This window comes from Enhydra lutris, unplaced genomic scaffold (assembly GCF_002288905.1).
Source record: "Enhydra lutris kenyoni isolate GAN:26980312 unplaced genomic scaffold, ASM228890v2 scaffoldscaffold22, whole genome shotgun sequence".
NCBI lineage: Eukaryota > Metazoa > Chordata > Mammalia > Carnivora > Mustelidae > Enhydra > Enhydra lutris.
The window spans coordinates 17656034-17679216 of NW_019154106.1; the positions used below are offsets into that span (position 1 = coordinate 17656034).

The following is a 23183-nucleotide window of genomic DNA, read 5'->3' on the forward strand; positions in this document are numbered from 1 at the left end:
TGCCTTTCCTAGGATTCTGGCAAAGCTGACTCAAGGAAATGGCTTAATACAGCATTTCTGCCCCAGGCCCATCAGGCTGTCCATGAATAGCACAGCGAACAGAACATTGTGTGAAAGGAAGCATTTTAGCATCATTGAGCAGAGCAGAGCACTGCTGTTGCCAAGGTGTTCTTAGTAGTGTCCAAGTCGTCCTGCTGCCAGCAAGACCAGAGCATGACTCGGGTCTCTGTGAGCTGCAGGCTTTCCAGGAAGAAAGACGTAGCCACACTGAGGACTTAGAATCTGTGAGTTGAGGACATCTCCAGCTAAGGAAGAGTAGGTCATGGTCGAAACAGGCTCCCTGAAGTAGAATTTCCTAAAGAGCCCCATCCCATATTTCAGGCCTGACAGGGCGCTGGTGCCCCTTCCTTGTGGGCGAGGCAGAGGCAGCAGCCTTCCGTGCAGGTCTGAGTAGGTCTTAATAGTTCTGGGTTTGAGCTCATAAACAAGGTTCTGAAATTGTTCTTTGATGTCAGTAATACATCCCAAGGTCCCTTTCTCCACATGATAATGTGTCCCTGAATTATAGTTCCAGGCTAGAAAGGTTGCAGAGTGAGTGGAGTAGCATACTAATTTTTGCATAAGCACACGCTGTCTCAGAGCTCTTGGAAGCCTAGGAGGTTATCCTGACCCTTTTCTTTTGTCTGCCACAGGCAGGGCTGCAACTGTACCATTACCACCTCCTTGCCAGATCAGATCGCGTACCCGCCTGCAGCGACCCGTTCTAATGGTTCATTACCTACCTGTCCTCTAGGTGGCCGCAGATATTTCCATGGGAAATCCTAAGTCGTTCCTTCCTGTTGATTCCTGGGCCACAGTAACCAGTGTCGTGGGTTACTTTTTGTTGTTTTGTTTTGGTAATTTTTAGTGACCTCTGACCCAGTTCTCAGAAAGGAGCCCCCAGTCAGAAGCCACAGTTAATTGGTGTGCTGGTGGGGAGTATCTGCTAAGAGGACAGGGGTTAAACGAGCCAGAAAGACCTTGGCCTCACTTGCCAAGGTCAGAGGATGAAAGCCTGTATTCACAATGCCTACGTGTGCCTTCTGCGGGTAAACAAAGAGCATTCATCTTTCACTTCCCCTTTGGGCAGCCCTAAATTCCCTAGAAAAGACAAACCTGTATGTTCTGTTTGTACTGCAGACATTGTCAGTTTAACACAGATAGGTAAGATTTGTGGAATGTCTGACAGACTCATGACTCTTGTGCATAATCCTGACATAAATTACAACTGTTGGCCAAGTTGTGAACCCCTGTACCTTTCATCAGTGCTTGTAGGCAATTGTGTGCCTCTCTAGCTTTTTTTTTTTTTCCCTTTGCTGTGCTGAACATATACTTTTGATCACTCAAAGCTTAAAAGCTTTGATCCTGGTCCTTCTGACAAGGATCCTGGCTTAGGTGTATCATAAAGCAGGAGTGGTTGAACAGTGTTGCCACACCTGTCAGGGTCCAATCATAGATCCTCTGTAGCCGTGGGGCTTGATTCCCAGGGCTCTTCCTCCAGCCAGTCTTCTAGTGGCACTGCTGATGGCAGGGTCTTTTCTGAGATTTGCTGACAGGCCCCAGTCTTTAGATATGGAGTTCACCAGAGCATTCGAGACGGAAGCGGGGAGACCGTTGTTGAGCAACTACGGAGGGGATCTGACTCCAGACATACTTAAAATCATTGTTAAGATCAGATCATCCTTTTAGCTCTCAGATTCCAGCTAGTCCCAGGACATATTTCTGTCTAGCTCGATCAGCAAGGGGTAAGAATAGTTAACTTGAATTTTGCCTCCTCGATGTGCCTTCCTCCATCCTCACAAGCAGTGAAATGACCAAAATATAGATAGGAGAGAAAAGGAAGAAGCAGAGATCCTAAATAAACCCATTTGGGGGAACAGGGACTCATTACTGATTGCAAGGATGATGGTTAACAGAGAAACTTTAGAGAACAGTATGTAGAAGTGGTGAAAAAACAAACTCCTATTCCTAGCTGTGGCCCCTCTGGAGCTTCGGCGTCTTATTCTCACCCTAGAAATCTCAAATCATAATAATCCAAGCGTGTCACTGTGATCCACCCAAGGCCAGGCCCTTTGACATGATGCAGCCCTCCTGTCATTCTCTAAGGCTCTCTTATCCTCCTTTCTTTTGAGACTCATGCAGTTGTTTCTAATGACATTTAAATCTTTGCTTCTCTTCCTCTCTTTGAGACTGTTGTATTAACCTTCTGTCTGCTACCTCACTTCCTTTTCCATGCTAGCCAATGAGGAACACTGGCCAAAGGTATGTAAGATCATTTTTCCCCCTTTCTTTCCCTCCCCCTTTTTCCCCTTTTGTTCCCTTCTCTTGGTATATAGGTCGTCCTCCAAAATACAATGCAGTGCTGGGGTTTGGAGCCCTTACCCCAACATCCCCCCCCATCCAGTCATCCTGACTCCCCTGAAAATGAAAAGACAGAGACCACATTCACTTTCCCTGCACCTGTTCAGCCTGTGTCCCTGCCCAGCCCCACCTCCACAGACGTAAGTAACTTGGGAAAAGCACGCTCTCTTTCTGAGAGCTTAAACTGGGGAAACCGTTATCATGTGTTGTGTCCTTACCAGCTGCATCTCCTTGACTAACCCTGGAACAGCAGTAATCCCTACAGGACACTAGACCACAGAAGGCAGCCTCGTGCTGGGGCCCCAGGTCCCGCATGTCCTTGAGAATCACCTACAACATCAGGAGGCTCAGTCAGAGTCCTTAAGATCTGCATTTGGTCTACTGTGAATGAGCTCTCAGGAAGACAGATGGGGTGGGAAGTCAGCTCATGTAGTTGAAAGGTGCCCAGGTTTCCATTGTCCGTGTTTTGGGGTGAGGGAAAGGAGCAAGGCACGTGATGGTGCAGCGTCCTTGCTTCCTGCTTCAAGCAGAATTCCAGAGGTGGAAAACTTTTCTTTCAAGTCACTTTATTCAGCAGAGCCGACCAAACAGGTTCCTGGAAAGTGTCAGATACTTAGTAGCCTGCACGTGGAAGCTGCAGGATTCGAAGCTAGTACCCTGAGATTTTGTGTTTTTTGTTTTTATTTTACTTATTTTGAAGTTTCTAATTTTAATCCCAGTCTAGTTATCATACAGCACGGTTATTAGGTTCAGGAGTACAGTACAGTGATGCAGCAGTTGGTTGCGCTACTCAAGGCTCGCCATGTTAGGTGTGCTCTTGAGTCCCCTTCACCTATCTCCCCCATCCTCCCAGCCCCGCCCCTCTGCTGACCGTCAGTGTGTCCTCTCACAAGTGCACTAAGAACTTAAATGAGCATTTACGTAGCCGTGAGTTTAGTCAGCAAATACTTCCCCAGCACTACTCTGCTGGGAAGGTGCTGTTCTGGAGGCTGGGGACAGAACGGGGAACAAAACCAGCTGCCTGCCCTCCGCGAGCTCCTTTTACAGGGCCAGAGGCAGGCGATAAGCAAATGAACACATAAAAGGTAGTGGGAAGTGCTGTCGAGAAAACAGGGACAGAATTAGTGGGAATGAAGAAGGAGGGCAGCAGGCTCCTCTGTTTTATGAGGGGAGGGAAGAGAGAGCCTCTCTGGTGGGAGGTGGAGGGTGTGAGAGTGTGTCAGGGGGAGACCATTCCATGCAGAGGGAGAAGCAGTGTGGAAGCCGTGAGATAGGCCCCTACATGGGGTGGAAGAAAAGCTAGAAGGCCAGGACAGCAGGGCCGAGGGAGCAATGAGACAGTGGGAGATGACACTCCAGAGGTGGCGGGGCCCAGGGCGCAGGGCCTTGGGTCTTTTGCTTGGAGGGAGAGGTAGGGAGTGCTGGAGGGTTTTGAGGAGAGGAGTGATGTAATTTTTCAACTTTTTATTTTGAAAAATTTCAGACCTGCAGAGTAGTTGCAAGAAAATACAAAGAACAAATATATACGTTTCACCCAGATTCACTGATTGTTACCATTTTGCCATATGCTCCCCGCTACACACACGCACACACGCATGCTCTTTGGTAAACTAGTTAAGGAGTTGCAAACACCATGAATCTTTACCCAAAACCCTTCAGCGTATTTCTTCTTCCAAGAACAGAGGTGTTCTCTGATAGAGTCACAAGGCAGTTATCAAATTGAGGACACTTAATATTGAGTAGATATGATTCTGTAATATACATTCCGTATTCAGGTTTCTCTGGTTGTCTCAGTAATTGCCTTAGCACACTTTGGGTTTTTTTGCTCCAGAATCCAGGTTAAGATCACTCTTGATAACTGTTGTCATGGCATCTCTCTTCCGTCTCCTTACTCTAGAGCGGGTTCTCAGCCTTTCTCTGTCGTTCATGACATTGACAGTCCTTAAAAGGTAGGCCGGTTGCTGCATAGTGTGTCCCTCCGTTTGTATGATCTCGTTGTCTCCTCAGTACACTCAGGGTTTGCATTTTGTGGGAACACTGAGTGCGTGATGGTGAGTCCTTTTCATGACAGGTACCGCGTGCCGTCGGTCAGTCTGTCCTGTCGTTGGTGATGTTAGCTTTCATCTTTTAACATAGATTGTGTGAAATTTCTCCACTTGTAAAGGTGCCTCTTTCTCTGGCAGAGATAGTTTTGAGCTGTATAAATATCCAGTTCCCCAGCAAGCTGTTACCCAGTGGTTTTAGCATCTTTTGGTGGTTCTTACTATTTTTAAGGTGTTTACAGAATCAACGTGGATTTTAAAAGGACTACTGTGTCTGAAATCTGCAGAAGAGACTGTGGAGAGGATAGGATGGGAGCAGGAAGACCAGTTAGGAGGCAAGAGCTGAGGATGACTTGGCCTGGTAGCGTGGTAGACCTAGGGCTGGAGGAGAGTGACCAGGTCTGCGTATATTTTGAAGAGCCAGCAGGAGTAGATATGAGGTATGAGAAAAAGAGAATAGTCAAGGGTGAATCCAGAGTTTTCAGCCTAAGCAACTAGTAGGATAAAACTGTCCTTTCCTCGAGATGGCAAGAGGAGTGGGTTTGAGGAGGGAAACCGAGAGTTTCATTTTATACTTGTCCCATTTCTTTTGTGAATTACAGAGTTTGTCTTCAGGATCACTTTCAGGTAAAAGGTCCCTTGAACTGGAAGGTTCTTAGTGCTTACTAATGAACTACCCTTTTCCAAAGAACAAAAGAATACCATATGCACATTCTGAGTTTAAATTCTAGAAGCAGCAAAGAAAGTGTCCTCTTTGGAGGACCAGGTCATAGTGGAGTTCTGTTCTCTGGCGGCCTTCCTTCTTGGACATAACTGGTGACTACAGACTCAGCTCTGCTCTTGAAATTCAGAATTTCATCCAGCCCACCTGACTTTTGGCATGAGTAATTGATGCAGGTTTTCTACCTGTCCGAAGTAATGAGGACCAGGAGTCCTTGTCAGAAACCTTGTTTGCTGGCACAAAAGATTGTCCCAACTTCTCTGCAGCTGAAGCATTGCTGGAAGAATTGGTGGCCTCTGACCTCTTGGTAGGGGTCTCCCACAGAGTGGGATACAAATGCGGGGGAACAGGTGATTCTGTGGTTCTGTGCGTGAGTCTCTTTCCAAAGTGTTGACCCCTGATGGGGATCTGTGGCTTTCTTTGAGAGACTGAACCCCAAGGATCTATTCAGATCAAATAACAAAAGCTTCTGCCAGGTTTTGTCTTAAAATGCAAACACTGCACTTTTCAGAAATCTAAAAGTAAAAGAAGGCTTTTCAAAAACCACTAAATACGTTAGAACTTTCTGAGTTAAACCTAGTGGAATGGATTTTTTTTTTTTTTTTAAGATAATTGACTTCTACTTTTACAGTATCCCAACAGTAGCAGTGATTAAAATCAGCACACAGGACTCTGTATGTTTGCTGCTGGGTAGAACAAGCCCCAACAACATTAATTAAATAATCACAGCTGAGCAGCAAGCATTTCCTGGGGATCAATAACTGTCTAGAAGGACTTGGTAATGCAAAACCCAGCCAGACACTAATCCTCAGCACATACCTTGTTGCCCTCGCACTTTGTGAGAAGGGAAGATACGTTGACACAGTTATACAATTCTTTCAGCGGATGATGAAGTTGCGGTTGATATAGCCAGGGTGTTTGCAAAAAACATACACACTTGGCTCCTATCAGAGAATCATGGGTCACCATCTTTCAGTTTAACATTTGGTTTATGGTTGCAAAGCAGTCACCAAAGCCGGAGCCTTTTGACCGGGAGCAGCACCTCCACGGGACTTCTCTGCTCTCTTAAAAAGCTAAGCAGAGAACCCGTTCTGGGTAGATAACATCTGTACCTGGTCATTGTATTATTCATTTCTTTGGGCAGTCATTGTCCAGGTGTGGTCCCTGAGACTCTTCAGGGTCCGTAAAAGCAAAACTATTTTCGTGGTAATACTAAAATATTCTTTGCCATTTTCATTCTCTTTCTCTCAAGAGTAACCAGTAGAGTTTTCCAGATATTACCTGACCTGTAACGACGTCATAACCCTGAGGGCTCATGGAATGTGCCCTTAGTGTGTTCTGGGGTCTGACGGTTTTTCAGTACACTGTTCTTGTAACTTCCTGTAATTCTGTAATTACTTCAGAAATGAAAACTTGAAACTTCTAAGTCTAACTCAAATAATATATAAATAATATATAAGCATATATTATTTTTATATATAAAATATATAAATATATGTAAATAAATATAAGTTTTAAGATTTATAAAGGGGTCTGACACCGAACAGACAGAACTGTTGCTCTCGAACGTGGAAATAGGATAGGACGTCTTCTTCTCTTTAGAAACTTGAAAGAAATTATTTAGCCTTTATTTACATACTGTCTGGCCTCCAGTTCTTGCAGTGCTCCTCTCAGGAGCAAAAGAAAGTGAGCAGAACTCTTGAGCCAACGGAACAAGATGTCCATTTTTTTTGTTTTGTTTTGCTTTGTTTTACTTCATCACTAGTAATTTATCTTGAGTTCATCTGACAAGATCTCTGAAACCTTAAAATTTGTATAAACTTCATAAAGACGCAGACTCACTCAGGTTCAAGAAAGACTGTTTCTCTAGAGAAGAGTGCCGTTCAGCCTGATTTTAAGAACGAAAGAAGAAAGTTCAGTTAATCGAGGCATGAAACCTTCACCTCTTTAGCTGCCTCAGAGCTGAACCTTGAGGCCGCACACTCATGCAGTATTTTTGCTCGTATACTACTTTTTATTGCCCAGAGATGACATTTTCTTACTAAGAAAGACTAAAATTGGTCCACACTCTGATTATCTTACAACTTTTTGCAGCCAGTTTTCTAGGCTCTGGATACCTCATTGAATTACAGAGAAAGTTTCCTTTTCTTTAGAGAGAAACTGTAGGTCTGGGAGGAGTTCCTCCAGCAGTGGTGGCTGAGGGGTTAACAGCATGGGAAGGAAGACTCGAGCATTGCTGTCTGTGCAGAGTTTGTGTATCAGGCCTTCTGGCAGGACAGCCTAGAAATGTAAAACAACACAGGGGACGCGAAGACGGGCTCCAGGACATGGCCCTGCGTTGCCGGCCAGCGTCTGGCATGTCCCTTCAGTCTTCCTTCCTGTGTGCCTTTATCAGTCCTCTTCCCAGAACAGGCCGGGGATGAACCTGCTGAAAAATACCTTTTCCCTAAATACCTTTTTTTGTTGTTGTTCCAGCGTTCTCCTTCTGTTCAGAAGGCTCCAGCAGACTTAGAGCGGCAGCACTGTCAGTGCTGGGGGCTGGGAGACAGGCAGGGGACACTGGGGCTGCTCATCTTTTTCCGTCTGGTGATGTATTTTATGGGGAGGAATAAAAAGCCTCCCAGCATAGAATGGTCCGTTGAACAGCAAATGCCAAATAGTGGTTTTAAGAGAACATTGTCAGCTGTTGCTCTGGCTTTTAAATTCTTCATGTTAGAAAGCTCATGTGAGTTTAATTTGTTCCTGACTTAATCTTTTACTATTTGTACGCGCACTGTATTTTTTTCTCCCTGAGCAAGCAAAGAATTTAGTGAAATTTCATTTTTTAAAAAAATTCCATTTCTTATCTGTCTTCTTTTCCCAATCCTGCACTCCCCTAAAAATGATGGGTAACGAGAATTGTTTGTATCATATTGTGGAACACTTTGATGAATGGATTTCAGTGGTTCAAACTTGATGATTTGTGGGTTGGACTCTACCAAAACATAAGTGCTATAAAGTGAATTAGGGCCACGGTGATTACACGGCTTTTCTGGAAACTCTAGTTTAAGGATACTGCCCCTGCCCAGGGTCAGCTCTGTGGAGTGAGTGGGGGCTGTGCCACTGCTATTTCCTACTTTCCTCGAATACTTTTGTAACATGTTGGAGGGGGCACAGCTGGTTGTCCTGAAACATACATGTCCAGAATGTGCATGTCAGCACTCACATTTCACCTTTTTTGTCCTTTCTCTTACCTTTCCTCTCCATTTCCTAGGGTGATATCCATGAGGATTTTTGCAGCGTTTGCAGAAAAAGTGGCCAGTTGCTCATGTGTGACACGTGTTCCCGTGTGTATCATCTGGACTGCTTAGACCCTCCTCTGAAAACGATTCCCAAGGGCATGTGGATCTGTCCCAGATGTCAGGACCAGGTACTCTGGGTGGGTCAGACAGAGTGGTGGGCTCAGGAGGAGACGTGCGGTCAGGGGCACCTCCTTTCCCCTCAGATCTGGGGGCATGGCGAGTCTCTTCCCTCTCCTGATAATTCCCCTGGCCGCCTCTGGTCTGTTCCTGGCACCACACTCGGCCACGTAGTGTCCATCCTCTCAAGCTTCTCTGTCCTATTACTGAGGTGGTGAGTCTGTGTATAGGTGGAAAGACTCTTAACTGCTTCCCTTTGTTTAAAATGACTTATCTTCTCCTGACCTTGCTCTTTCAAAGCCATAAGACTTTCTGCCTCTTTCTCTAAGAATGGTCCAAACCCAGTAGGTGGTTTTGAGACTCTTCTTTTGGACATAAAAACCCTCAAAGGAAAGTGCTCAATTGACTGTTTAATTCAAATAAACAACAGTTTCCCCTTTAACCTGTGTTGTCGCCGGGATCAGAGAACTAACTGTAAAGTGGCCATCTTGCTATTTCGTGGACTTGAAAGGCAAACATTAACTGTCCTAGCCTCTTCCCTTCTTCTCTGTTTAGTTTCTGGTTTCTTTTTCTCAGCTAGCCACGTACCTTTATGTTTTTATGATAAGCTCTCTCAGCGTTTTTTGGAAGTAGGCGAAGTATAAATAATAAATAGACCAAGTAGCTTAGCAAGCTTTGGGATGCTGCTCAGTTCTTTGGAATCCTGTTTGAGAGAATTCTGGTTTTACCCTTTTATTTTTTTATTTTTATTTTTTTAAGATTTTATTTATTTGACAGCAAGTGAGAGAGAGAGAGCAAGCACAAGCGGGGAATGGCTGGCAGGGGAGAAGCAGGCTCCCTGCTGAGCAAGGAGCCTGACAATGGGACTTGATCCCAAGACCCAGGGATCATGACCTGAGCCAAAGGCAGCCTCTTAACTGACTGAGCCCCCCAGGCACCCCAGTTTTCCCCTTTTAATCCTGGTCTTCATCCTACTGTCTTCGAGAGGTAGTAGAGACCATTCTCTCTGTGTTCTCTCCTGATGCTGCTCTGTGACCATCTGATAATTTTCTATACAAGGTCTAGATTATGCTTTAGTATGTGGAACTAATATTTAATTTTCTTGGTCAGGCTATCTTTGAGGGTCATGAAAAACTAAAATTGAGACATGCCGATCAAGGATAAAACTACCAGTGGTTGCTGCTGTCCTGCAGGCCTGTGGCTTGTCTGCCGGTGGTCCTGGCTGTCAGAGCAGTTAGGCCTTATATGTGGCATAGATGAGGAGCTGGGAATGCCCAGCCAAGTCCCAGCCTCCTCCCAAGCTGGGGCTCAAGTGCCTTGGCTTTTCCTGTCATTGAACCTCATCCTGTCAGGAGTATCTGGAACTTCATAGTCTAGAAAGTATAGACCAGGGTTTTGCAACCCTGCCACCATAAATCCTTCCTGGATTGTGTCTGCCAATAGCTACAGACAGTGTTGCTTGTCACTACACAGGGGATGTGTTTATACCACCTTTCAAGTAAAATTCTAACCTTCGTTTCAGATGCTGAAGAAGGAAGAAGCAATTCCATGGCCTGGAACTTTAGCAATTGTTCATTCCTATATCGCCTACAAAGCAGGTAAAGAATCATCCTCATCCCCTTTTAGCTTCCCCTTGCTTTAAAAAAAAAAAAAAAAAAAAAAAAAAATTGGAAGTTTGCATTTGTTTTGCTTTCAAAAGGAAATTTAAAGTTAAAAATGAATAGCTTTTCTTAAACAAAAAGATTGTGTAGTATTTTCCTGGGGCGGAAGTCCTACTTAGAGCCAGGCCCACACCACCGCCAGTCTCCTTAGCGTACCTGGCCGCACACAGAATATGGGAAGCTCTAGGTGGGCATGATCTGCACGCCAGCTGGAGCGCAGGAGAACTTTGGGCAAAATACCTTCTTTGGCCAGCATTCTGAACACAATAGCCTTTTCAAAGAATTTATTGTTAAAAACAGTTTCTTTTTTTTTTTTTTTCCAGCAAAAGAAGAAGAGAAACAGAAATTACTTAAATGGAGTTCAGACTTAAAACAAGAACGAGAACAGCTAGAGCAGAAGGTGAAACAGCTCAGCAGTTCTATAAGTGTAAGTAGAGCTCATGCCTTCAGCTGTGGCTACAGACCGGGGCCCTTGCTTGGCCACAGTCGTCCGTGTGGCTCCCGGGGCGGGTTCAGGTCCATCAGCTTACTAACACAGGAGACTTGGGGTGGACGCAGAGTTTGCCTCCAGTTACAGTCTGGCCCTCAGGACAGGTGGCCAGTTGGTATATGGTGCCTTCGCCAAGCTCTGGAACCTCCCACTGGCTTTTGGTCTGAGAGAGGATTTTCAGTCTCCAGGCTGAAGAGATGCCATAGCAGCTACAGCAGGACGGCCATACCCCTGTGTGTTCCTCGGTGGGTTTGGGAGGAGTGTGAAGCCTCTCCCCGTGCCAGGGAAACACAGATCAGGCCCCTGCATAGAAGCTTTCTCATCGTCCTAGTTAGTGGTCTGTCTGCATGGCCTCTCGTTCCCGTCCTTTCTTCCACACCCTGCTGATGGCATCTATCCAGGTTTTCCTGACCAGCCTGAGGAAGAGAGGTTCCTGGAGACAAGTATTGGAAGTAAATACTGCCCAGCCTGGCCTGTCCAGGTGGAGATCAGATTGTATTTGCAGCAGAGATTCTGAGGCCCCTTCCAGAGCAAGTTTTACTTCTCGTTGAGTGGGTGCCCCTCCCCTTGTTGGAGCCGGGTGGCCTCAGCCCTCGTGGACAGCAGGTGGGACCCTGGACTTGGTGGCAGTTGGGCTGTCCCACTCGGCTGCCTTCTCCTCATCACCATACTCCCCATGGCATGCGGGTTTTGCATCTCTTCCTGCCTAGAACAGAAGCCAGCAGCTGTGGGAGACCTTGAGCAAAAGGGCAAAAGACTCCGAGTCCATGACCGAGCAGAAGGGTTTCTGTTGGCTGCAGTGTTTGATTCTCCCAAATATCACTGTGCTGCCCCAGGCTGCTCTAAATTCTTGCCAACCAGTGATCCTCAGTAGCCCTCAGATGGGACCCAGGTGCCACTGGCTCATTTTCTATCCTCGAAAGCTCGGCCCCAGTCCTGAGCACGTTAGCACCCATTTGCACGGCAGAAGCATACCGAAACCTGTCCCAGCAGCCTCAGCACAGCTCTGGGAATGTTGTTTTTAAATTGCTTTTCTTTTGTAGTGTTGGAGTGGTAATTCACATTTGGTTTTAAGTCCTAGTGTCCAGCAGGCTTGGCTTTTAAAGCACTCACTTGCACTCTCCCTCCTACTGTCGGGCCTCCTCCTTCCGCTGGGCAGTAGCGCCGCCTCCAGTGCAGAGCAGAGCAAGGTCTAGGGGCTGCACACCAGCCAGCAGGGTTCTTTTCCCTGGAGAGGGCCGCCAGGCCTGCCAGAAAAGCCACGGAGGCTCAGTGCCACTGCCCTTCTCATTTGCTGCAGAAATGCATGGAAATGAAGAACACCATCTTGGCCCGGCAGAAGGAGATGCACAGCTCCCTGGAGAAGGTAAAGCAGCTGATCCGCCTCATCCACGGCATCGACCTCTCCAAACCTGTAGACTCTGAGGCCACTGTGGGGGCCATCTCCAACGGCCCGGACTGCACCCCCCCTGCCAACGCCGCCACCTCCACGCCGGCCCACTCCCCCTCCTCCCAGAGCTGCACAGCGAACTGTACCCAGGGGGACGAGACTAAATAACAGAGCCCCGCGAGGAGAAGCCACGGGATCCCGGCAGCCAGGAGAGCAAAAACACTGAAGACTCTAGAAAAGCAAAGCCGGATTTCTTCTGGAAAGTACAGAATTCTTTTGGTTCTTTGGTTCCAGAGAGAGAGAAGATGCTTGTGCCAGGCGGCACCAGAGTTTGCCAATCGATCCTTCTTATTCTGTGTGTACATGCAAAGATTGGACCATGTTACATGAAATAGTGCCAGCTGGAGGTCCTTTGCCAGCACCATGCCAAGTGAAATAATATATTTACTCTCTCTATTATACACCAGTGTGTGCCTGCAGCAGCCTCCACAGCCACCATGGGTTTGTTTTTGTTTTGTCGGGTGGGGAGCAGGGACGGGCGGAGGGAGGAGAGCAGGTTTCAGATCCTTATTTGCCGAGCCGTTTGTTTAGGTAGAGAAGACAAGTCCAAAGAGTGTGTGGGCTTTCCTGTTTCTAAACCTTCACTACTATAAAACCAAAAAAAGGAAATTGAGATTTAACCAACCCCAGTGCCCAGAGGAGGGATGGGAGGGAATGGGGGGGAGCCGGGGTGGGAAAAGTCTATCAAATAAGCAGTATTTCCTATTGTCTGGGGTGGGGCCCAGTGCACGGAGAGGGGGACACCGAGGGCAGCCACGGGGTCCTTCTCCCGCACACCCCACCTCCCGCCCTGGGTACCCCCGCCACTCCCCGCGCTCCTTCCCCGCTTTGGCAAATTGGCGTGCGTCCCGTGAATGGTCCGGTTACCTTTCCTCTCCGAGAACAGGCAAGAGGCCGCCCTAGCGGGCCATTGCCCGGGGCAGGGAAGAAGGGTGTGTGTGTCCAGGAAGGAAAAAAAGGTGGATCAGTGATTTTTACTTGAAAACAAGCTCCATCCCTTTTCTATATTTATAAGAAGAGAAGATTCTGAGCGAAGCAGCACGCGACCCAGGTGTGTGTGAACTGAATGGAGATGTTTCTTTTCTCTTTTTTTTTTTTTAAATTTTTGTTTTGTTTTGTTTTTCTTTAAGAAAAGTTTTATTTTGTTGTTTATTTTACTTTTTTGGTAACAAAAACTAAAATAAGGAATAGAAAAGCTGTTTTTCAGGCTGACAGTCAATTAAGGGTAGTCGAGGCCGTGCATGGTAGGGTAGGAGTCATAGTGTCAGTGAGGTCCAGTGAGTCCGTGTGAGTCCTTGTGTCATCGTCCGGGCACTGTTTTTTATGCAAGGGCAAAAATCTTTGTATCTGGGGAAAACAACAACAACAACTTTTTTTTAAATTAAAAAGGAAAATAAAAGATATTGAGGTCTTCCTAGTGTTACTTAAATTAAGATCAAGGTAAGAAACATTGTAAAAAAAAAATTACAAAAGTGCTATTTGTTTCCTAAAAACAGTGATTTCTATTAAAAAGGTGTCAGAACTGGAGAAAATGCTGTGTAGTTATAATTTTTTAGCACAGAACCTGCTGATCATGATAACATTTTGCTGTGTTTGGTGTCTCAAGACTGGCGGGCTAGTGTCCATGATTGCTGTGCTCTGGACGGCTGCAGCCCTGACGGGCAGCAGCCGAGCCCTCCCACCACTCTCCTCTCCTCGGAAAGGACTGTCCTCTCTTCTTGGCGCAGGGATCTGGGCTTCTGTTCTTGAAGCCCACGTGGAGTGTGGTTGGTATCAGGGCCCTACCCTACCCATTGTCTCCTCGGATTTTGCTAGAGCAAAAGGCTGGTGCCTAAATAAGATCCCTTCCTTTGGTGCTGCTCTCCGTCTTTCAGCCACCAGCATTGTGAGTGCCTGGGGGACAGCTTTGAAGGACATGGCCAGTGACACTCATTGGTGCCCGTGCACCCTGGCCTTGGTGGGAGGGTGCAAGGGGCAGGCTGGCTGCATCAGCCCTTGGTGCTGAGAAAGGATGAAGGAGTGAGATGTCTTGAGGGTACATGGTGTCTCTGAGACAAAGAGCCCCGGCGTGGCCTTTGTGTCTGTCTTGCCTTTGAAGAGGTCTGACTCTGCAGCCGCTTTTTCTGCCTGCTGGCTCCAGGTACCCGAGATAGAGTTTACTGCCCTTTGCCCATCCACAAGCTTCCTGGGCAACCTTTGGCTAGAATCGCTGTGCTTGCCTTGGCGTGACCCGTCTCCTTCTTGAAAAAACCAGGGTTCTGAAAGGCTCGGAACATTTCTCTCATCTTGCCTCGTGGGAAGTAAATTTTGTCAGGTGTGTGCTGTCGTCGGAGACCTTGGCCCGATGTTGTGTGGCCAATAGAAGGGAGGCAGGCGCTCCTCACCCCAGCTCTCCTGGGACAGCTCTCCCAAGCCCGCCCCGTACTGCATAATGGCCAGAGTCTAGAAGGGGCAGAAAAGGTCCCGTTAGTTTCTCCTTTGCCCGGTAAGTCCCAGAGATCCCCATTAGAAACCTGAAAGCAAATCCAAGAGAAAGGGACACTTCTTAGGTCAAATATGCCTCATCTCTACTGGCCATTTCACCTTCCCAGGAAGGTTAGGGGATTAAGAGTGGCTGCACAGGCCTCAGAGTCAGGCCCTGGCTGCGAGGTTGCCTGAGGGGGACGGGGAGCTCCCCTTTTCTCCTGCAGAAACCAAGGTGCTACGTCTAGTCAGGGGGCTTTGGAGATGCCTGGACTGGTCGGAGGCATAGCTGGCAGAGGTTCGGAGCCCAGCAGCAGGCTGTGCGCCCGGTCTTAAGCTCTCCCACTAGACTTGTCTGGGCCCAGGGACTGGGAGTTGCCATATGATACCTATCTTTTCTTGAAAGAAGTTAGGAAGCGATCATCACTAGAAGCCTTTGCTCAGAGAGGAGCTGCCTGAGAATTCTTGGGGTGTCGGCGGAGACGGGGGCGGGGGTGGGTAGAGCTAGGCATTGACCGGTATCTCGCCTGCTGCTGTGAGAACTCACACTCTGGCCTTGCCTGAGGTTGGGATATGGATTGTTCCTAAAGTGCGGACGCAAGGTGTTCTGTGAGCCGGCCGGCATGGAGTACGAAATGCAGCCCTGCCTCCAGGCCCGCACATTCTGGCCTCAAATTCCCAAACTCTACTTACTGCCGAGAAAAGGCCCTGGTCACCCTGTCTCCTTTTCCTCTACTGTCCTGCCAGGAGAAGACCGTCTCTCTGTGCCCTAGACCTTGGGTGCTTGTGACCCCCTGAGACACACATTCGGGACTGCCTCACCTGGGCTGTCTCCACCGCCCTCCTCTCCTCTCCTCTCCTCTCCTCTCCTCTCCTCTGCTGCTCTTCCGCCATGCCAGGCCCAGCTGCTCACAGGCCATCTCAGACCAGCTGGCTTGGCAGTCGCGTCAGAGGCTGGGGAGTGGCTGATCTGGGACGAGGAGCTGGCTGCCCCCCCCCCCCCGGGCCCTTGATCAGGAGGCCAGTGGTGCAGGCACCGCACCCTGGAGCCGGTGAGCTCATGTTACTGTCATCTTCCCGCCTCTCGCGTTCTTGCCAATGCCGCCCGCAGGTCCTTCTTCTCTCCCGGAGCCTGCTGGGTCTTGTCTCATCGCTGCTGAGCTCATCCCGAGTTGTGCTTTCTCCCATCCTGATCAGGCCCCTTGGGGCGACCAGGCTCGGGGCAGCCCCGGTGGGGCGTTCCCGTGTGGGGCTGCACCCCGGCCACCTCCGGCTGTAGCAGCTGGGTGCCCGTTTCCCCGCGGGGCCTGCCTGTCCCAGCTTCTTCCTGGCTCGGCCCGACAGGCGGTGCGAACCGGCACAGCGGCTGCCCCCGCGCTTCTCTCCGTGAGGGGGACCGTCTCCCGCGCACTGAGTCTGCACGTACCGTTGGCCCTCCAGCCATCTCTGAGACTTCCTCTTGGGGCCAGCAGAGCCCCTCGGGGCTCTCACTCCCAAGTCGCAGGACACGCTCTAAGCGGTTTCCTCCCTTCACTCCCTTTTAGGGTGTGATCTTTCTTATTTATCCAAAGGGCTTAATTTAGGAGACTTTTACCCCAGGGGTAAAAGGCTCTTCTGGGTAGTAGGGCGGATGGTGGCCCAGGTATTCTCCAGGCCCTGGGTTCTCCAGGTTCCATGGCTTCTGTTGGATAGGGGCAACTTTGCTCAGTGTAAAGGACTGTGGGCCTCACCCCCACCCCTCGGCTGGGCACCCCTGGTGGGAAACAGGAGACCCGTTCGCACCCTGGCTTACAGCCATCCTCGGTGTCCGCTCCTCTCCAAGGGAGGGGGTGGCCCCCGGGAATACAGCCCTGGCCCTCCGGCATTAGTGAAGGGGAGGCCACCAGGTCGCCCCCTCCGGAGAGCCAGGGAAGAACTGAAAAATCGCCCTCGCAGAGGAAGGACAGGGCTCACAAATTCCGCTTTGCTCCCCCCTCCCACAGGGCCCTTCCTCCCTGAGGACTCCCCCCACCCCCCACAGCAGCCTTTGGCCTCTGCGCCTCTGTGTCGTTGGGTCCTCAGCCCAGGGGAAGCTGCAGTCAGGCAGGACAGGACGGGCAGCCAGAGGTCAGCGAGCTCCGAGCAGAAAAGAGCCAGCCAGCCCCCAATCCTGTCTCTTGTCCACGCCCTTTGTGATTTCAGTCTTGGTAGAACTTGTATTTGGAGTTTTGTGCTTCAAAGTTTTTGTTTTTGTTTGTTTCATTTTTGTTTTGAGGGGGTGGGGGGGATCCAGAGCAGCTGATCAATTTGTATTTATTTATTTTAACATTTTACTAAATAAAGCCAAATAAAGTCTCTCAGCCTCATGGTGTTGGGTTTGGGGCAGGGGAGGGTGGGCAAGACACACTCGGGTCCCGGCCTTCCTGCAACTCCGGGGAGACTCAGCCCCTTCCCGGCTGACCCACACCCTCATGCCCCAAACCAGATGGAACATGAAAAAGAGAACTTTAACTACAAAAAAGGGATGTACAGATGAAGGTGGGGAACCAGCCCCAAACAGCTGGGGCAGCAGGAGAGTAGACCCCAGCTGTAGCAGCAAGGGGAGGCCCCCAGGACCCGCCCCACAGGTGCTCCAACGGAAGCCCTTTCCACCTAGACCTTCAATAATTTAAGTAGCGGGAGGGTAGGGAGGGTGGCCAGGTCGCTCCAGTGTCTACAGGGAGCCCGTGAGAGCCAAGGGGAAGCGCAGGGGTGAGCCATGCAAGGCCCAGCCTCCGGGAGGTCAGGTGGGGCCTCGGGGCGGCTGCAGGGCAGTGAGGTATTTGAGGGCAGCAGCCCCGTAGTGACGGGACAAGTCCTGGTGGAACTCATCCTTGAGGACCTGGAGGCAGTCACGATAGGTGGGGCTGGAGCGGAAGCGAGAGATGTCAAGGCTCGGGGCATGCGGCAGGTGGATGGCGAAGGCCTCGGGCAGCACCAGGAGCTCGTATTCCTATAGGACAGAAGCAGACGGACATCCACTGTCTGTGCTGGGGGGAGGGCTGCAGCTCCGGGGGATGGGGAGCAGGCTTATCTGATCGCCTCTAATACCCAAAGTAAGGGTCAAAGGGCAGATTTTAGTTCTACACCAGTGAAATTTCTAATAGTACTGCTTAAGGGTGCCGTGTGCCGAGCCGAGGTGTAGTGAGCTCCCTGGGCCTGGAGGTATCCAAATTGAAACTGGAGGCGGTGAGGCACATCCTCACCTGTGCATCCAGCTCCACGATGTGGGCCACCTTGTTCCAGCCAAAGCCTACAAATCGGGGGTCATAGCGGGGACAATCACGAGGCACCACCACATAGGGCTCGTAGTCAGCGGCCCACTGTACCCGGTATGGGGTCTGAGCCTCCCGCCAGCGGGCATAGTCTGTGGGCGCGTGACCCCGGGGCCACTCGTGGTACCTGTGGAACAGGATGGGCCTCGGTGAGAGGGTGGGGGGAGCCGTATGGGCCTGGGAGTAGAGCCGAGCAGGGGCCTCCCCTACCTGAAGGTGTAGAGAGAGCCGGAGTCCAGCAAGGCCAGCAGCTCGGCCTTGGAACTGGGAAAGCGGAAGCGGTAGTGCAGGGTCTCGAACGCTGGCACCACCAGGGCCGCTTTCCGCTCGCTGCCCAGCTTCAGCTGCTCGATGGAGGCCCTGAGCGGGGAGCGCCCATGAGCGCCGGAGGCGAGGAAGGCTCCGGGCCCAGCGATTCCCTTTCCTTTGCCGCAGGACCCAAGGCTAGCTGGCCCGACCACCCGCAGGAGACAGACAAGTGGGGGGCTGCTGCGGGAAGCAGCTCCCAGCCTCCCCTCCTCTCCGAAGGCAGCCCGGAGAGCTGATACAGCCCCTCCACCCTGCTACGAACCCCATCTTACAGGGGACATGGAAGCCCACAAAGGAGCCACCACACACTTGCCTAGGGTCCCAGTCCACACATACCCGTCTGCCGCTCCACTCCCTCCTCCCCGGGCCCACCTGAGGTAGTCGTAGAGGGAATAGGCAGGCAGGAAGTCAATGTCGCTGAGGAAGACATAAGGCGTGAGGGACTGGGCCAATGCCACGTTCCGCAGCTGGTTGACAGGGTAGAGGGGACCCTCGCGGTATACCACGTGGTAGGCCACGTTCTGCCGGGCAGAGAGCACTGCTGAGGCCTCGACGAAACGTAGGAACTGCTGGGCCTCTGCGTCTGTGAGGTATAAGGCCAGGCTCATGGGGCCCGGCCAGTGTCTGCACAGGGCTTCCAGCATCTGCAGCCTGGGGCGAGGGGGGTGGTCAGCCCGCTGGGGCAGCTCCCCGGGGCAGCTGCCGCAGACACCCCTTCCCATGGATGACTGAGCACCTTCCCGGGCCTTTCTAAGCCAGTCTTACCTGACCTGCACAACGACCCCACAAGGGGGCCCCTTCCCAGGGAACAGGTAAGAACAGCAAAGGCTAGAGATATGCAGACTTGCCCATGGTCCCCCAGCTATGGACGTTGGTGCCCAGGCACCCAAGCTCTTAACCACAGCCCATGTCTCCGGATCCGGGAACTCCTCAATCCTCAGGCAGCGAACAAGAGCTCTTCCTCCCACCCACTGAAACCGTCCTCTCGGAATCCCCCATCCCAGCCCCTGCCTTGCTCCCCGGTACTCTCACCGGTCCATAGAGAGCTGGGCCACTAGTGTGACGTCGTGAGGCCGGGGGGGCAGTGGCTCATGGGGCAGGAAGGTCAGATGCACGCGGTGCACAGTGAGCTGCTGCTGCCGGAACTCGAAGCAGGCATCTTCCTCGTCCAGGTGCGCCAGGGCCCGCTGCACCTGAGGGTGTTTCGGGGAGACGAGTGCCGGGGCTGGGGCGGGAGGGCAAGTCCCCAGACAAGGCCGGGTCCCATCAGAACAGGGAGGGGGCAGAGCCTCCCTAAGGTGAGGGAAGGCAGCTCCCTCTCACCTGCTCGGCCCCGGACGGGGGTGGGCTGGGGCAGCCGAAGAGCTCTCTCCGCAGGAGGCTGCCGTCATACCCCAGGAAGGTCAGGTGGAGGTTGCGGAAGTATCCCACGTGCTTGTTCTTCACGCGAAGCTTCTTGGGTGAGTTCCAGTGGATTACCTGGGACCCAGGAGGGTGGTGTTCGGGGGATGGGCGCAGGGACCAGAAGCCCACCGCTCAGCCCCAACCCCACTGACCTTGAGATCAGACGCCTCCGAGTAGCAGCGCTCAGCCAGCGTGTGGTCTGACAGCTGAACGTTCCAGATGCAGGGCAGGGGCTGCACCAACCCCGGGTGTTCCTTGATTACAGCATTGAAGATGTCCTGGGCAGAGACAGCCATTGTGTCGTGGCCCAGAGCCTGCCCCCCTCACCCTCCCACTGCTCCCTGTCAGAGGTCCCCCCCAGACCTGGTCCGCCAGGGAGGTGGCTGGCAGGGTGAGGAGCTCCCGTGTGGCCGTCAGCTTCCACATCTGCCCCCAGCCAGCCTGCCGGAGCCGGTCCAGCCGCAGGAGGATCACACCTGCCCCGGGGGAAGGGGTCGTCATGCCCACCTGGGCTAAGCCTGCTCCTGGGGTCAGGGTTTATGAAGATGTCTTTTGAATGTCTACTTTTTGACTTATTGGTATTTTCTGACTGTTCAGACAGGAGCATGGACCACTTCAGTCAACCATCATTCCTTTTGGGGGTGAAAGGGGGCACCGCCCAGCTTACAGAGCACCTCCACAGCCATCTTCTCCCACTCAAGTGATCCCACGGCTGGCAACATCATCCCCATTTCATGGATGAGAAATCAAGAGGCCCGGGGGACCAGGTAGCTTGGCCAAAGTCATCCAGCACAGCCAAGGTTGGAACGGTTTTCCAGCTCTTCTCCTGGTGTCCATAGCACTATCTTTGTGTGTGTGTGTGTGGGGGGGGTCCCTAGCATTCTGTGTCCTGACCAGTGGTCACCCCTCCCGCTTCCCCCGACCACTGTCCCACCTGTGTTAAATCCCCGGCCCAAGGCAGGCCAAGGCCTGTGGTTCCTCCAGAGGTTGCCCAGGTACCAGTCGCTCTGATTCTCCACAAGACCGATCACCTGCTCGTCTGGGAGGGGAGGGCATGAGGGAGCTGCCTGAGGCTGCCACTGGCCCTCGGCTCAGGGCTAGGCCACAGCTGGGCCTGGACAGGCCAGGGAGGGGGTACTGGCTGGGGCTGGGTCCCAGGCCTCTCACCAGAAAAGTGAGCAAAGAGTGCCCAGAGCTCTGCGATATCAGAGGCGAAGGTGACATCTGTGTCCAGGACAATGACACGGGCCAGGTCAGGGGGCAGGGCAGCAGGCAGCACTAGCTTCATGAGGCCGTACAGGCCAGAGTAGTGCTTGTTGGGGATCCAGGAGACGTGGGGCTGTGTGGGAGGGGGGTTGGGAAGGACAGGGCTTGAACCTGGCAGAGAAGGGCCTATGAGGGCCAGAACATACGCCAGGGGTGACACGAGGGGAAGAAGGCATGGGCCCCAGGGAGGATGAGGAATTTGAGCTTCTGTGGGTGTGATGGGATTGGGGGGTCCAAGGCAGCTCTAACCTCTCCCCCACGCCCCACCCCCGATGCCCTGGGAGGAAGGAAAGGACTGGGCACCGCCAGAAAGAAGTCCAGAAGGGCCAGGGCCCCTGCCTTGAGCTCCTCTGCGTCATAGAAGCTGACCCGGACAGCGGGCACCATCCACGTATAGAAGAGCATCTCCAGAATGTTCCTGGCCACGGCATCAGTCACCAGATGGAAGTGCAGTGGATTTTTCCTTTGGGAAGGACAGGTGAGGAAAGCTGATAGGCCCAAGAAAGAAGAACTCAGGACAAGACCCACCGGAGGGGCTCAGAAGTGGAAGCACAAGCTTCTGCAGAGCTTTTCCATCCCCAGTTTCGGATGCTGTTAGAACCACCTTCAAGGGAGGAAGGGACACTGTCCCTGTGGTGCAGGTGGGGTCACTGGAGCTCCCAGATCCCGCCCAAGCCTGTGTTCCCTTCCCCACTGGCTGACTCCCCACCTCCGACCCGGACACCTGGTTATACCTGTAGAAGAGCACAGACTTCACCAGGGTGACGAGGTCTCGGCTGGAGTTGTGTCCCGCACACACGATGGCCACGTGCAATAGCTGGGGAGGGGATGACAAGGTGAGCAGCAGCCCCTCCCCCACCGGAGCCCACGACGGGGCTGGCCAGGCCTAGGGCAGCGGAGCCCCGCCCGGCAACAGAGCTAAGGAAGACTGGGGTGGGGGCACGCGGAGCAGGAGTTCACCCCTATTTCACAAAAGGGAAAATTAAGGCCGGGAGCAGGGGAGTCGTCCCCGGCCGGCTGGTCAGTGTCAGAGCCACCTGGCGGAGCCTCGCCAGGTGTCGCCATTCCCACAGGTGCCAGGGAGGCCCGGCTGGGGGCGCGGCGCCCCTGAGATTTCCGCCGCCAGGGGCCGCGCGCACCTACCTCACACCTCGGCAGCGGCGGCGGCGGCGGGACGCAGTCCGAGTGGTTGTGGCCCCCGCGGTCCGCAGACCGGTCTCCGTCTAGGGTACCAGCGCCCGGCGGCCGCCCGTCTGCAGAGACACGTGGCGTCAGCGGGCAGGGGAAGGATCCCGGGCCCCTCCGCTCGCCTCCGCGCTCGCCGCGCTCACACTCCAAGTCCCCGCCGAACAGGAGGAATCCGATCAGAAGCAGCAGGAGCAGCAGCGCCGCGGCCCCCAGCGCCCTGGGGCGCCCTCGGGGCAGCATAGCTGCCGGCGAGGGCGCTCAGGGCGGGGCGCGACCCCGGGCTGTGGCCTCCATCGCGGTCCCTGAGGATCGGGGAGGGAGGCAGGAGGATCAGCCTTGGGCGACGAGGCCCGACGGCCGCCTGGTCTTCCGTCCCGCTCTCAGTAGCCACCTCACCTGCTCCAGCGGCTCGGGAACCCCGACCTTCCTCTTCCCGAAGGCGGCCGGGGTGCAGGGGAACGGGGTGGAGGCGCAGGCCAGGCCCGTCCAGAGCAGGAGCCAGCCCCGCCCCCAACCTGGGTTCAGGTTTCACCTCCGCTCCGCTGAGCCCAAAGGGGCGGGGAGACCCCGGGGGTTGTGGGGTGGCTGGCCCCGCCCTCCGCCCAGGCATCCGACGCTCCCCCCAAAGCCCGGGAGGAACCCGGGGAACCCCCAGGCTGGCTGGAGGGAGCGGGGGCAGCCACCCAAGAAGCCACCGTCCCCGCCACCTGCCCTAAGCCCATCCCCCTCTTCCAGCTCTGAGGCCCCATCTCCTTCCCTTAACCTCCCATCGGGGGAGGGGCCCGTGACCCCGGGCCCGGGATCAAAGGGACGGCCGGGTTAAGGAGGAAGGAGTGGAATGCGGGGCCTCGAGGGTCCGGGACACCTGCTCCGGGCACTGGAGGCGGGGCTGGCCGAGCCCTGCCCTAGCGCCGCGGAGCACCTGGAGCTCCCGGGCCGCCCCACCCCCATTCATTTCTGGCAACACGGACAAAGCCGCCTTGCGAAGATCGACTCCTGCCCGGGAGCTGGCGAGGGGCCTCCCTGACGCGGGGACCGGGATTCCCCACCCTTGCCTAGACCTGCGCCTTGTGACTGGGGCTGGGACTGGATCTCTGA

At 52.8% G+C, this 23183-nt stretch overlaps 2 protein-coding genes across 5 annotated transcripts in view; one reads left to right on the forward strand and one right to left on the reverse strand.

Annotated features, from left to right (window-relative positions):
• The window catches only part of LOC111149723 (PHD finger protein 21A), a 194435-nt gene extending 177567 nt beyond the window's left edge, over positions 1-16868 (forward strand). Inside the window, 6 exon segments of the mRNA XM_022506959.1 lie at positions 2376-2431; positions 2433-2540; positions 8417-8572; positions 10084-10159; positions 10546-10649; positions 12013-16868. Of these exon segments, the coding sequence (XP_022362667.1) occupies positions 2376-2431; positions 2433-2540; positions 8417-8572; positions 10084-10159; positions 10546-10649; positions 12013-12270 (758 nt within the window). The 3' untranslated portion in view covers positions 12271-16868.
• Positions 16869-16906: 38 nt separating this feature from the next.
• Positions 16907-22612, reverse strand: LOC111150150 (LARGE xylosyl- and glucuronyltransferase 2). 4 transcript variants are annotated; one of them, XM_022507543.1, is made up of 15 exons: positions 22482-22611; positions 22229-22387; positions 22041-22150; positions 21632-21714; positions 21267-21360; positions 20799-20970; positions 20566-20670; positions 19995-20107; positions 19784-19909; positions 19551-19706; positions 19260-19420; positions 18600-18878; positions 18129-18278; positions 17850-18045; positions 16907-17596 (listed from the first exon to the last, which is right to left on the reverse strand). In XM_022507543.1, exons 2-15 carry the CDS (start codon positions 22323-22325, stop codon positions 17387-17389), a joined length of 2052 nt encoding a protein of 683 aa, XP_022363251.1. In that variant the 5' UTR covers positions 22326-22387; positions 22482-22611; the 3' UTR covers positions 16907-17386. The 4 variants fall into 4 exon arrangements, with proteins under 4 accessions (XP_022363251.1, XP_022363250.1, XP_022363252.1 ...); XM_022507542.1 differs by having other exon boundaries at positions 21237-21360; XM_022507544.1 differs by lacking the exon at positions 17850-18045 and having other exon boundaries at positions 21237-21360; positions 22482-22612.
• Between the last annotated feature and the right edge of the window lie 571 nt (positions 22613-23183).

Coding starts and splice junctions, on each gene's coding strand:
- LOC111150150 (XM_022507541.1), bottom strand. CDS start 22,325: ATGCTGCCCCGAGGGCGCCCCAGGGCGCTGGGGGCCGCGGCGCTGCTG. Junction 21,361..21,631: donor AAGTCTGTGCTCTTCTACAG/GTATAACCAGGT, acceptor TCCTTCCCAAAG/GAAAAATCCACTGCACTTCC. Junction 19,421..19,550: donor CCCCGTCCGGGGCCGAGCAG/GTGAGAGGGAGC, acceptor AAACACCCTCAG/GTGCAGCGGGCCCTGGCGCA.